The following is a 12983-nucleotide window of genomic DNA, read 5'->3' as shown; positions in this document are numbered from 1 at the left end:
AGGAGGGCACTTCGTATCGAAGAAGTTATCGTAGAAACTTCAAAAAGGGCCAATTCAATTGGAAATTGAAGTGGCTTGTGCCCTTTTTAATAGTCGAAAGTGATTGTAAGGCAACTATCACCCCTTCCACACTCACCAATTCCCCAAGCACGTCCAATCAAAATTTTGAGATAGGCATTTTGTTCAGCGTAGTTAATTTCCAGATAGAAATTATGTTTTTGAGGTGGTCACTCCTCCGTTTCCCTCAGGGCAAGGGTTTTAAGTTATGCCCTGGGGGCATATAAGAACGATGTTGGCACAATGTATTATTATTATTTTTTTTTCTACTTCTTCTTTTTCCATACCAGGCCACTTCGTATCGAAGGAATTGTCGTAGAAACTTCAAAAAGGGTTCATTCGATTGGAAATTGGAGTGTCTTGTGCCCTTTTTAATAGTCAAAAGTGATTGGAAGGCAAATAACAACCCTTCCACGCCCACCATTTCCCCAAACACATCTAATCAAATTTTGAGGTAGGCATTTTGTCAACGTAGTTGATTTCCAGATGGAAAATATGTTTTTGAGGAGGTCACTCCCCCACAACCCTCGGGGCAAGGGTTTTAAGTTTTGCTCTGAGGGCATATAAAACGATGTTGGCACAATATTTTATTTATTATTTTTTTTCTTTAGACCAAGGCACTTCGTATCGAACACGTTGTCGTAGAAACTTCGAAAAGGCCTCATTCAATTGGAAATCAGAGTGGTTTGTGCCCTTTTTAATAGTCGAAAGTGATTGGAAGGCAAATAACACCCCTTTCAACCCCACCATTTTCCGAAACACATCCAATAAAAATTTTGAAATTGCCATTTTGTTCAGCGTAGTTGATTTCCCGATATAAATTATGTTTTTGAGAAGGACACTCCCCCACAATCCTCAGGGTAAGGGTTGTAAGTTATGCCCTGGGGGCACATAAGGTTTTTACTGAAAGTATTGTTGTAGAAACTTCAAAAAAGGCTCAATTGATTAGAAATTGAAAGGGTTAGTGCCCTTTATAATAGTTGAAAGTGATTGGAGGGCAACTAACCCCCTTCTTACGCCCACCTTTTCCCCAAACACATCCAATCAAAATTTTAAGATAGCCATTTTGTTCAACGTAGTTGAAAGTTTTGAAAATTAGGTCTTTGAGTATGACAACACCCTCCCCCCCCACAGCCCTCAAGGCAAGGGTTGTAAGTTATGCCCTGGGGGCATATATGGTTTGTATAGAACGTGTTATCGTAGAAACTTCAAAAAGGGCTCATTCGATTAGAAATTGAAATGGCTAGTATCCTTTTTAATAGTAGAAAGTGATTGGAAGGTAACTAACACCCCTTCCACGCCCACAATTTCCCCAAACACATCCAATCAAAATTTTGAGATAGCCATTTTGCTCCACGCAAATAAAGTTCGGGATATTATACCTTTGAACAGGACACTCCCCCCATAGTCTTCAGGGCAAGGTTATAAGTTAAGCCCTGCGGGCATATAAGTTATTATTGAAATCTTTGTCATAGAAACTTGAAATAGGGCTCATTGGATTGGAAATTTAAAGGTCTAGTGCCCTTTTTAATAGTCGAAAGTGATTTGAGGGCAACTAACACCCCTCTCACGCCCACCTTTTCCGTGAAACACATCCAATCAAAATTTTGAGATATCTATTTTGTTCACCGTAGTCGAAAGTTCTGGAAATTATGTCTTTTAGGATGATAACCCTATCAGAGCTCTCAGTGCAAGGGTTGTAATTTATGCCTTGGGGCATATAAGGTGTATATAGTAAGTTGCTGTAGAAATTTCAAAAAGGGCTCATTTGATTGGAAATTGAAATTGCCCTTTTAAATAGTCGAAAGTGATTGAAGAGTAATTAACCCCCCTCTCACGCCAACCATTTCCCCAAACACATTCAATCAAAGTTTAGAGATAGCCATTTTTTTCAAAGTAGTTGAAAGTTCTGGAAATTATATATTTACGTATGACAAACCCCTTAGAGCCCCCAGGGCTAAGGTTGTAAGTTATGCCCTGTGGGCATATAAGGGTTTTATAGATAGAGTTGTCGTAAAAACTTCAAAAGGGGCTTATTCAAGCCATTTTGTTCAGCGTAGTTGATTTTCCGATAGAAATTATGTTTTTGAGGAGGACACTCCCTCAGGGCAAGGGTTGTAAGTTATGCCCTGGGGGCATATAAGGTTTTTATAGAAAGTGTTGTCGTAAATAATTCAAAAAATGATCATTTAATTGCAAATTGAAAGGGCTAGTGCCCTTTTTAATAGTCAAAAGTGATTGGAGGGCAACAAACCCCCCTCTCACACCCATCTTTTTCCCAAACACATCCAATCAAAATTTGAGATAGCCATTTTGTTCAACGTAGTTGAAAGTTCGGGAAATTAGGTCCTTGAGGATGACACCCCCCCGCAGCCCTCAGGGCAAGGGCTGTAAGCTATGCCCTTAAGGCATGTAAGGTTTTATAGAGCGCATTATCGTAGAAACTTCAAAAAGGGCTCATTCGATTGGAAATTGAAATGGCTAGTGCCCTTTTTTATTGTCAAAAGTGATTGGAAGGCAACTAACACCCCTTCCACGCCCACCATTTTCCCAAACACATCCAAATTATACCTTTGATTAAAACACTCCCCCCATAATCTTCAGGGCAAGGGTTATAAGTTATGCCCTTGGGGCATATAAGTTTTTATTGAAATCTTTGTCGTAGAAACTTGAAAAAGGGCCCTTTCGATTGGAAATTCAAAGGACCAGTGTCCTTTCTAACAGTCTCGAAAGTGATTTGAGGGCAACTAACCCCCCTATCACGCCTACCTTTTCCCCAAACTCATCCAATCAAAATTTTTAGATAGCCATTTTATTTAACGCAGTTGACAGTTTTGGAAATTAGGTCTTTAAGGATGACGACCCCTCATCCCCCACAGCCCTCAAGGCAAGTGTTGTAAGTTATGCTCTGGGGGCATATTAGGTTTTTATAGAAAGCGTTGTTGTACAAACTTCAAAAAGAGCTCATTAAAATGGAAATTGAAAGGGCTAGTGCCCTTTAAATAGTCGAAAGTGATTAAAAGGCAACTAAACCCCCACCATTTCCTCAAAAACATCCATTCAAAATTTTGAGATATGGTTACAACCCAGGGCATTACTTACAAAATTTTGGAAATGGTTGGCGTGAGAGGGGGGCTAATTACTCTACGGGTTGTAAGTAATGCCCTGGGGGCATATAAGGTGTAAATAGAAAGTTACTGTAGAAATTTCAAAAAGGGCTCATTTGATTGGAAATTGAAATTGCCCTTTTAAATAGTCGAAAGTGATTGAAGAGTAATTAACACCCCTCTCACGCCCACCATTTCCCCAAACACATTCAATCAAAGTTAAGAGATAGCCATTTGGTTCAACGTTGTTGAAAGTTCTGGAAATTATGTATTTAAGGATGACAAACCCCCTAGAGCCCCCAGGGCTAAGGTTGTAAGTTATGTCCTGAGGGCATATAAGGGTTTTATAGATAGAGTTGTCGTAAAAACTTCAAAAGGGCTTATTCAATTAAAAAATTAAAAGAGCTAGTGCGATTTTTAATAGTCGAAAGTGACTGGAGGGTAACTAACCCCCCTCTCACGCCCACCATTCCCCCAAGCACATCCAAGCAAAATTTTCAGATAACCATTTTGTTCAACGTAGTAGAAGGTTCTGGAAATTAGGTCTTTGAGGATGACAAACTCCCCAGCTCTCAGGGCAAGGGTTGTAAATTATGCCTTGGGGGCATATACGATTTTATTGAAAGCATTGTTGTAGAAACTTCAAGAGGGCTCATTTGATTGGAAATTGAAAGAGTTAGTGTTTTTTAATAGTTGAAAGTGATTGGAGAGCGAATAACGCCCCTCTCACGCCCACCATTTTCCCAAACATATCCAATCAAAATTTTGAGATAGCCATTTTGTTTAACGTAGTTGAAATTTCTAGAAATTAGGTCTTTGAGGATAACAACCCCCTCACAGCCCTCAGGGCAAGGGTTGTAATTTATGCCCTGGGGGCATATAAGGTGTTTATAGAGAGCATTGTAATAGAAACTCAAAAAGGGCTCATTCGATTGAAAATCGAAAGGCCTAGTGCCCTTTTTAATAGTCGAAAGTGGTTGGAAGGCTTGACATTTTTATAGTAAAGATCAATGTGGATATAATGTATCATTTTGCTGTTGTTGTTGTTGTTGTTTAGACCAGGGCACTTCGTATCGAAGGAGTTTTCGGAGGAAACTCGAAAAGGGCTCATTCGATTGAAAATAGAAAGGGAAGGTGCCCTTTTTAATAGTCGAAAGTGATTGGAGGGAAACTAATCCCCCTCCCACGCCCACCCTCCCAATTGCCTTTATGTTTAAAAAATAAATGTTTCCTTAAGGTTAAATCAAAATGCACTCTGTTAATGCTAATTCCCAATAAGGCATCTCAGCAGTATCCCAAGAACGACTGAGGGTATTATGTTCAAACTTTTGGGGCTACTTCTGCTCTTAAAATTTAACCAAATGAAAATAGCGTAAGTATATCCAAGCTATCAAAAAAAGTAAACAAATTTTTTGGCGAATGGTATCAAGTTTTTCATTTCAGGTCAACTAGAGGAGGTATGAAACTAAATTAAACACTACTATTTGTGTCCCGATTTTTAAAAGGGTGTATGCTGTTAAAAATAGCTGAAAATTTTTCTCCAGCATACAAATAGCAGGTCAAACTATAAAGTCTTAAAAAACGAAAGGATTTAAAGTATTATTTTCTTTTTCCCTGAAAAGACTAAGTCAATATAATACGAACAGAAATTAGTTAAAAAAACTTTTTCCACAAAATAAGTTTTTCAAAGAAAAGTAAAGAACTCTACTAGACCAAAAATGAGCAAAAATAATATCAAATAATCTACCAAGCGTGACAGTACTACAAATCAGCATCGATAAATAAATGAAACCCAAAACAAACAGAAATTACAATGAATAACCGAGTCAAACTCGAAACGAGCAGAAATTAACATATGTTGGGCTCAAAACCCCTGTGCCTTCCCAATGCCAGAACATAATTTGCACTTTACTGAAAAAAATACAAATGAATGTGCATTGTCAGTTGAATATACATATACTGATATTTAGTAATCAAAATGTTAATATTATTTGATTTATTAAAGTTATAAACGTAAAAACATTTATATTTTTATCAGTAAAGTGCAAATTATGTTCTGGCCTTGGGAAGGCATAGGGGTTTTGAGCCCAACTTATGATAATTTCTGCTAGTTTCGAGTTTGATTCGGTTATTTATAGTAATTTCTGTTCGTTTTGGGTTTCATTTATTTATCGATGTTGATTTGTGGTAGTTTCAAGCTTGGTAGATTATTTTATTTTTGCTCATTTTTGGTTTAATGGAGTTCTTTGCTTTTCTTTGAAAAACTTATTTTATTGAAAAAGTTTTTTTTTTAATTAATATGGCTTGCGTAGCTATTTTGACCTCAGTTGGCTAGATTTGGTGCTGGAATAGGCCGAAGCAGTAGTGAGTAGAACTAGAATAGAATGGTGGACAGGGTATATTAAGTTGCATATGTGATTTTCACTCCGGTAGCATTAAATACAAGCACAACTAGGTCAGGTTAAGTGCACCAAAATCCGGACTGTTGTTTAATAATTTAATGCGTCTCCCTAAATAAAAAATTTTGGGTTTTGTTCACATGTCTCAGAACAATTGGGATATCTTAATTTCTCAAAGACACAGGAAAGACTGAAAATACCCCACACAATTTGTACATTTTAATTTATATGATTAATTTTATTGGCCGTAGGTTTTTTTCTAATCATATTATTCTTTTCCCTTTCAACGTATTCAGTTTTTATAGTATTTTCTTTAAAGAATAAGAATCTTGAGGATGTACAGGGATGTTGTTAGGGGGGAAGGCAAGGGAGGCAGTTGCCTCCCCCCAATAATATGGAGAAAAAATTTATTATATATCCCATGCCCCTTGACTATGGTGATATGGACCCCTCTTCCCCCCCCCCCCCGAACAAAAATGCTGGAAATTTGCCCTGAGGATATACAAATCTATTAGCCAGTGTTGTCAATTCAGTTTCATAATTTTTTCTTTTAGATTACAAAAATTGAGTCGGTTTTGAATTTTTTTTCTTATTTCCAGATCGTTGTGGTTTAAGCTACTCTAACCGTGTTGTTGGTGGTCAAAACGCAGATATTGGAATGTTTCCTGGTTATGTCGGGATTAAGATAAGAACTCTGATAGGTGAAATTAGATGCGGAGGTGCACTTATTAAAAGGCGGTATATCATCACTGCTGCTCACTGCTTTCATAGCCAGTAAGTTTCTATTTTTTTTAAAAGACAAATAAATTTATTAGCAAAAACAACAGTTACATCATCTTTCAACAATCATCAGGGAAACCATTTGGGTTGTACATGATAGTTGTTTCCATCCTTATAACCTGCTACTACTACTGTATATTCATACTTTACCTATAAATTAGAAGTTACAAAACTGAAAACAAGCAACGAAAAAAGATGAACAAAATGAATAAAGAAATAAATTTTAATCTAACTCAATATCAACTTTTGGAACAATAACAACTTTCAATAACAACTTTCAACCTACCTTTCAACTGGCTAGTATTGTCTGCTAGCTTTATAGCCTCCGGGAGAGAATTCCACATCTGTGAATCCAAAGATCACAAAAACACAGATCTTGAAGAATTCATAGTTTCGTGACAATGATAAAAAGATTTGGATAATTGAAAATCTAGGAGGAAGCTAATTCCTTCGCCTTCTTAAAAGATCCGAACTTGTTGCCACTTTTGCGCTGCTGCATCACAATATAAATGAATTCTTAGATCACACTGCCTTTTCGTTTACAAATAAAAAAACTAAAGAATATACAGCGGTATAATATTTTAAATAAGACAGTAGATAGACCCCGGCACCACGCCGGTGGATCGACCGAACGCCGCCGACGAGAGGCCCAGTGGAACGCCGCCAAAGTGTCGTAACGCCACCGGCGCGCCACAGGCTTGCCACTGCCGGCAGAGGTGGCGGCGTTTGGTCGACTTTAAATTAGTTTTGCGGCAATTCTTCATTGCGTCAACCGCAAAGTCGGAGCTTTTCCTTCTCGTGTGGTAGTAGTATCCTATTATAAGGTCCAGCCAGTGATTGCATAATATGCCTTACCAGGGGCCAGTGACCTATTACACTGAACCCTACATGGGTTGGCAGACGGGTTTTCTATTATGTCATTCATTTTTTGTGTGTCAAACTCATGGATACATGTTTATTTTTTATTTTTATTTTTTTTAAACTGGTATTTTTTCAATGAAGCCCATAGCACTTTGCAGAAACCCGTGAATGTAGGACTGAAAGTCCATTCGTACTATATCTGAATCCAGTTACTAATCAAGTTAGTGTGACCGCGATTTTTTGATCTGGTTAAGTGGGTATAATCTGGTTTGGTTCGTTATTGCGAGAGGCTTACTCAATTTATATCTTAGTGTTAACTGGGTGATCTAATTGCGTAGGTACTAAAGGAACATTTGAAGGTGGAGAAAAAAAGGGGTAATTAGTGATTGGATAATTTTAACAAGAAATGACTGAAAAGTGTTTTGGAGGCGATGGAATGAATGTGTACTGTATAATACACAAGTGATTATTTGCACAGTGTTGTCAATTCTAAATAGTTTAGAAATAAAAAAAATTAACAAGAAATGGCTGAAAAGTGTTTTGAGGGAGTTGAGTTGCACGAGGGTTGACTTGCACGAGGGTTCAGTTACATGAGGATTCAGTTACACGGGGATTAGTTAAATGGGGTCGAGTAGCACGGAGGTTCAGTTGTACGGGGTTTCGGTTATACAGGGGTTCAGTTAAATAGGGGGATTCAGTTGCACGGGGGGTATCTGCTATAAAAAACATTTAACTCTAAACAAATACGAACATTTTGAAAAGCAGACAAAAAATTGGACACTATAATCAGAATTATTTGATTAACATTTAAAAAGGGGTAATGAGATATATGATCTGTATAATACACTAGTGATTTTTGATAAGTATTGTCAATTTAAAATAGGATCTAACGTTCCCTTCGTTCCCCCATTTCTGAGTGCAGGGAGGGGTCAATTTTGGAGGGAAAACATCTGCATCAAGGGGATGGCTCAGAGACCCCTCGTTCCCACATTTCCGAGGGCAGGGGAGGGGGAGAAGGTGATAGTATTCTAATACAATAATTCAAGCATAATAGAATTTATGCTCCTAGTGGAAGCTCGTAAAGCCCTTCCCCCTCCCCGCGCTAGGATTATTGCCTGGCTGTACCACTAAATATAGACAATTAATGTGATAGAATTCCGATACAATAAGTCAAGTATAATAGAATTTATGCTCCTAGTGGAACCTCGTAAAACCCTTCCCCCTCTCCCGCACTAGCATTATTGCCTAGCTCTGACAATGGATATTACCTCTAAAAAGAGAGAATTAAGGTGATAGTATTCCGATACAATAAGTCAAGTATACTCGAATTTATGCTCTTAGTGGAAGCTCTTAAAACCCTTCCCCCTCCCCGCGCTAGGATTATTGCTAGATTTTTTAGTCCCTCATAGGTGTTTGTTGTCTGAAACCTATAGTTTGGGATGACTAGCTTGCTATTTTTGAATTTTCTGAGCTAGGTTTCTTAGCCTTTCATAGGTGTGTGTTGTCAGAAACTTATGATTTGGGATATGTAAATTACTATTTTTAACTTTTCTAAGCTAGATTTCTTAGCCTTTCATGGGTGTTTGTTGTCTGAAACCTGTAGTTTGGGGTGAGTAGTTTGCTTTTGGACTTTTCAGAGCTGGATTTCTTAGCCTTTCATGGGTGTGTGTTGACTGAAACTTATGATTTGGGATATGTAAATTACTATTTCGGGCTTTTCTAAGCTAGATTTCTTAGTCTTTCGTTGGTGTGTGTTGTCTGAAACCTATGATTCGGGATTTGTAGTTTTGCTTTTTGTACTTTTCAGAGCTAGGATTCTTAGTCCCTCATAGGTGTTTGTTGTCTGAAACCTATAGTTTGGGGTGAGTAGTTTGCTATTTAAGTCTTTTCTGAGATAAGGTTTCTTAGTATTTCATAGGTGTGTGTTGTCTGAAAATTATGACTTTATGTGTCTAATTTTCTATTTAAGGACTTTCTGAGCTAAGTTTTCATAGTATTTAGTAGGTGAATGTTGTCTGAAACTTATGATTTGGGATATGTAAATTACTATTTCGGGCTTTTCTAAGTTAGATTTCTTAGTCTTTCGTTGGTGTGTGTTGACTGAAACCTATGATTTGGGATATAAGGTTCTTATTCTTTCGTTGGTGTGTGTTGTCTGAAACCTATGATTTGGGATTTGTAGTTTGCTTTTTGGACTTTTCAGAGCTAGGATTCATAGTCCCTCATAGGTGTTTGTTGTCTGAAACCTATAGTTTGGGATGAGTAGTTTGCTATTTCAGGCTTTTCTGAGCTAAGGTTTCCTAGTATTTCGTAGGTCTGTGTTGTCCGAAACTTATGATTAGAGGTGTGTAATTTGCTATTTCAGGCTTTTCTAACCTAAGGTTTCATAGTATTTCGTAGGTGAATGTTGTCTGAAACTTATGATTTGGGATATGTAAATTACTATTTCGGACTTTTCTAAGCTAGATTTCTTAGTCTTTTGTTTTTTTGTGTTGTCTGAAACCAATGATTTGGGATGGGTGGGTTGCTATTTTTGACTTTTCTGAGCAGGATTTCTTAGCCTTTCATAGGTATGTGTTGTCTGAAACCTATGATTTGGGATGGTTAATTTGCTATTTCTGACCTGTTATGAGCTAGGTTTCTTATACTTTCATATGTGTGTGCTGTCAGAAAATTATGAGTTGGGATTTTTAGTTTGTTTTATAGACTTTTCAGAGCTAGGATTCTTAGTCCCTCATAGGTGTTTGTTGTCTGTGAACCTATAGTTTGGGATGAATAGTTTGCTATTTCAAGCTTGTCTGAGCTAAGGTTTCTTAGTATTTCATAGGTATGTGTTGTCTGAAACTTATTATTTGAGGTATGCAATTTGCTATTTCCGACTTTTCATAACCAGATTTCTAAGTCTTTCGTAGGTATGTGGTGTCTGAAACCTATGATTTGGGATGTGTGGGTTGCTATTTTTTGACTTTTCTAAGCTGGATTTCTTAGCCTTTCGTAGGTGTGTGTTGACTGAAACCTATGATTTGGGAATGAGTGGTTTGCTATTTTTGACTTTTATGAGATAGATTTCTTATCATTTCATAGGTTTGTGCTTTCAGAAAATTATGATTTTGTAGGTGTAGTTTGCTTTTTGGACTTTTAAGAGCTAGGATTCTTAGTCCCTCATAGGTGTTTGTTGTCTGAAACTTCTAGTTTGGGATGAGTAGTTGAATATTTCAGGCTTTTCTGAGCTAAGGTTTCTAAGTAATTCGTAGGTGAAGCTTCCACGTCAGTTTTAAGTTCACCAAGACATAAAAAATTTAAAGTTCAATTCTAATTTTTCCATAGAAGATAGGAAAAGTTATACTATTATTGTGATTATTTTCTATGAAGATAGAAAGTTTCACTTTAATTCTACATTTTCTTAAATTCAGTTCCGACTTTTGTCAAAGAGATGAAAAAATTTAAAGTTCAATTTAAAATTTTCTCAACGAAGTCAAGGAAAGTTCAAGTTCTCTTCTGAATTTTCTCAGTGAAAAAGAAATTAGTCATTGATCATTTATATTTATACAAAATAATATAAAAATTTTCCTCTTTAGTTCAGATCTGTCTCGAAGAGAAGAAAAATTTAAAATACTGTTCCAAATTTTTCACAGATGATGAACAAGTTCAAGTTCTCTTCGGAATTTTACAAAAGAATACAATTCAATTCTAATTTCACAAGAGAAAACAAAAATCTTCCACTTCAGTTCTTTATTTCACAAAGACATAAAGAAATTTAGAGTTCAATTCGAAATTTTTAATTGGAAGATAGAAAAAGTAATACCATACTTGTAAATATTTTCACGGTAGATAAAAAGTTCTAGTTCAATTTTAAATTTTCTCAACGAAGTGAAGAAAAGTTCAAGTTCCCTACTTAATTTTAACACAGCCCACACGACAATTCTACTTTATCAAGAGAAAATAAAAATCTTCAACTTAAGTTCTTTATTTCACAAAGACATAAAGAAATTTTAATTTCACTTATAAATTTTTCGTTGGAAGATAGAAAAAGTAATACCATAATTGTGAATAGTTTCCCGGAAGATAGAAAGTTCTAGTTCAATTTTAAATTTTCTCAACGAAGTGAAGAAGAATTCAAGGTCTCTTCTGATTACTACCACAGAACACACTTCAATTCTAAGTTCAGCTATAGAAAATAAAAATCTTCCACTTTAGTTATTTATTTCACAAAGACATAAAGAAATTTAAAGTTCAATTCTAAATTTTTCGGTGGAAGATAGAAAAAGTAATACCATACTTGTGAATATTTTCACGGAAGATAAAAAGTTCTAGTTCAATTTAAAATTTTCTCAACGAAGTGAAGAAAAGTTCAAGATCTCTACTGAATGTTACCAAAGAACACAATTCAATTCTAATTTCTCCAGAGAAAACAAAAATCTTCCACTTAAGTTCTTTATTTTACAAAGACATAAAGAAATTTAGAGTTCAATTCTAAATTTTTCGATGGAAGATAGAAAAAGTAATACAATACTTGTGAATATTTTCCCGGAAGATAAAAAGTTCTAGTTCAATTCAAAATTTTCTCAATGAAGTGAAGAAGAATTCAAGTTCTCTTCTGAATTTTACCAAAGAACATAATTCAATTCTAATTTCACCAGAGAAAATAAAAATCTTCCACTTAAGTTCTTTATTTCACAAAGACATAAAGAAATTTAAAGTTCAATTCTAAAATTTTCAGTGGAAGATAGAAAAAGTAATACCATACTTGTGAATATTTTCTCGAAGAGATGAAAAATTTAAAATACTGTTCCAAATTTTTCACAGAAGATAAAAAAGTTCAAGTTCTCTTCGGAATTTTACCAAAGAACATAATTCAATTCTAATTTCTCCAGAGAAAACAAAAATCTTACACTTCAGTTCTTTGTTTCACAAAGACATAAAAGAAATTTAGAGTTCAATTCTAAATTTTTCGGTGGAAGATAGAAAAAGTAATACCATACCTGTGAATATTTTCCCGGAAGATAAAAAGTTCTAGTTCAATTTAAAATTTTCTCAACGAAGTGAAGAAAAATTCAAGTTCTCTTCTGAATTCTACCAAAGAACAAAATTCAATTCTAATTTAACCAGAGAAAATCAAAATCTTCCACTTAAGTTATTTATTTAACAAAGAAATAAAGAAATTTACAGTTCAATTCTAACTTTTTCGGTGGAAACAAGAAAAAGTAATACCATACTTGTGAATATTTTCCCGGAAGATAAAAAGTTCTAGTTCAATTTAAAATTTTCTCAACGAAGTGAAGAAAAATTCAAGTTCTCTTCTGAATTTTACCAGAGATCACAATTCAATTCTAATTTCACCAGAGAAAATAAAAATCTTCCACTTCAGTTCTATATTTCACAAAGACATAAAGAAATTTAAAGTTCAATTCTAAATTTTTCGGTGGAAGGTAGAAAAAGTAATACCATACCTGTGAATATTTTCTCGAAGAGATGAAAAATTTAAAATACTGTTCCAAATTTTTCACAGAAGATAAAAAAGTTCAAGTTCTCTTCTGAATTTTACAAAAGAACACAATTCAATTCTAATTTCTCCAGAGAAAACAAAAATCTTCCACTTAAGTTCTTTATTTCACAAAGACATAAAGAAATTTAAAGTTCAATTCTAAAATTTTTCGGTGGAAGATAGAAAAAGTAATACCATACTTGTGAATATTTTCCCGGAAGATAAAAAGTTCTAGTTCAATTTACAATTTTCTCAACGAAGGGAAGAAAAGTTCAAGTTCTCTTCTGAATTTTA

At 35.3% G+C, this 12983-nt stretch overlaps 1 protein-coding gene across 1 annotated transcript in view; it reads left to right on the top strand.

The window, feature by feature from the left end:
• Positions 1-12983, top strand: part of LOC148941115 (trypsin-1-like) — a 433373-nt gene that overhangs the window by 37561 nt on the left and 382829 nt on the right. Inside the window, exon 3 of the mRNA XM_089104303.1 lies at positions 6163-6337. Within this exon, the coding sequence (XP_088960429.1) occupies positions 6163-6337 (175 nt within the window). The remainder of the gene's footprint in view (positions 1-6162; positions 6338-12983) is intronic.

Source organism: Artemia sp. Qi Xiang Cuo, chromosome 18 (assembly GCF_049724085.1).
Source record: "Artemia sp. Qi Xiang Cuo chromosome 18, ASM4972408v1, whole genome shotgun sequence".
Taxonomy (NCBI): domain Eukaryota; kingdom Metazoa; phylum Arthropoda; class Branchiopoda; order Anostraca; family Artemiidae; genus Artemia; species Artemia sp. Qi Xiang Cuo.
Note: the sequence above shows the minus strand (reverse complement) of the source record. Positions and strands in the feature narration are given on the sequence as shown.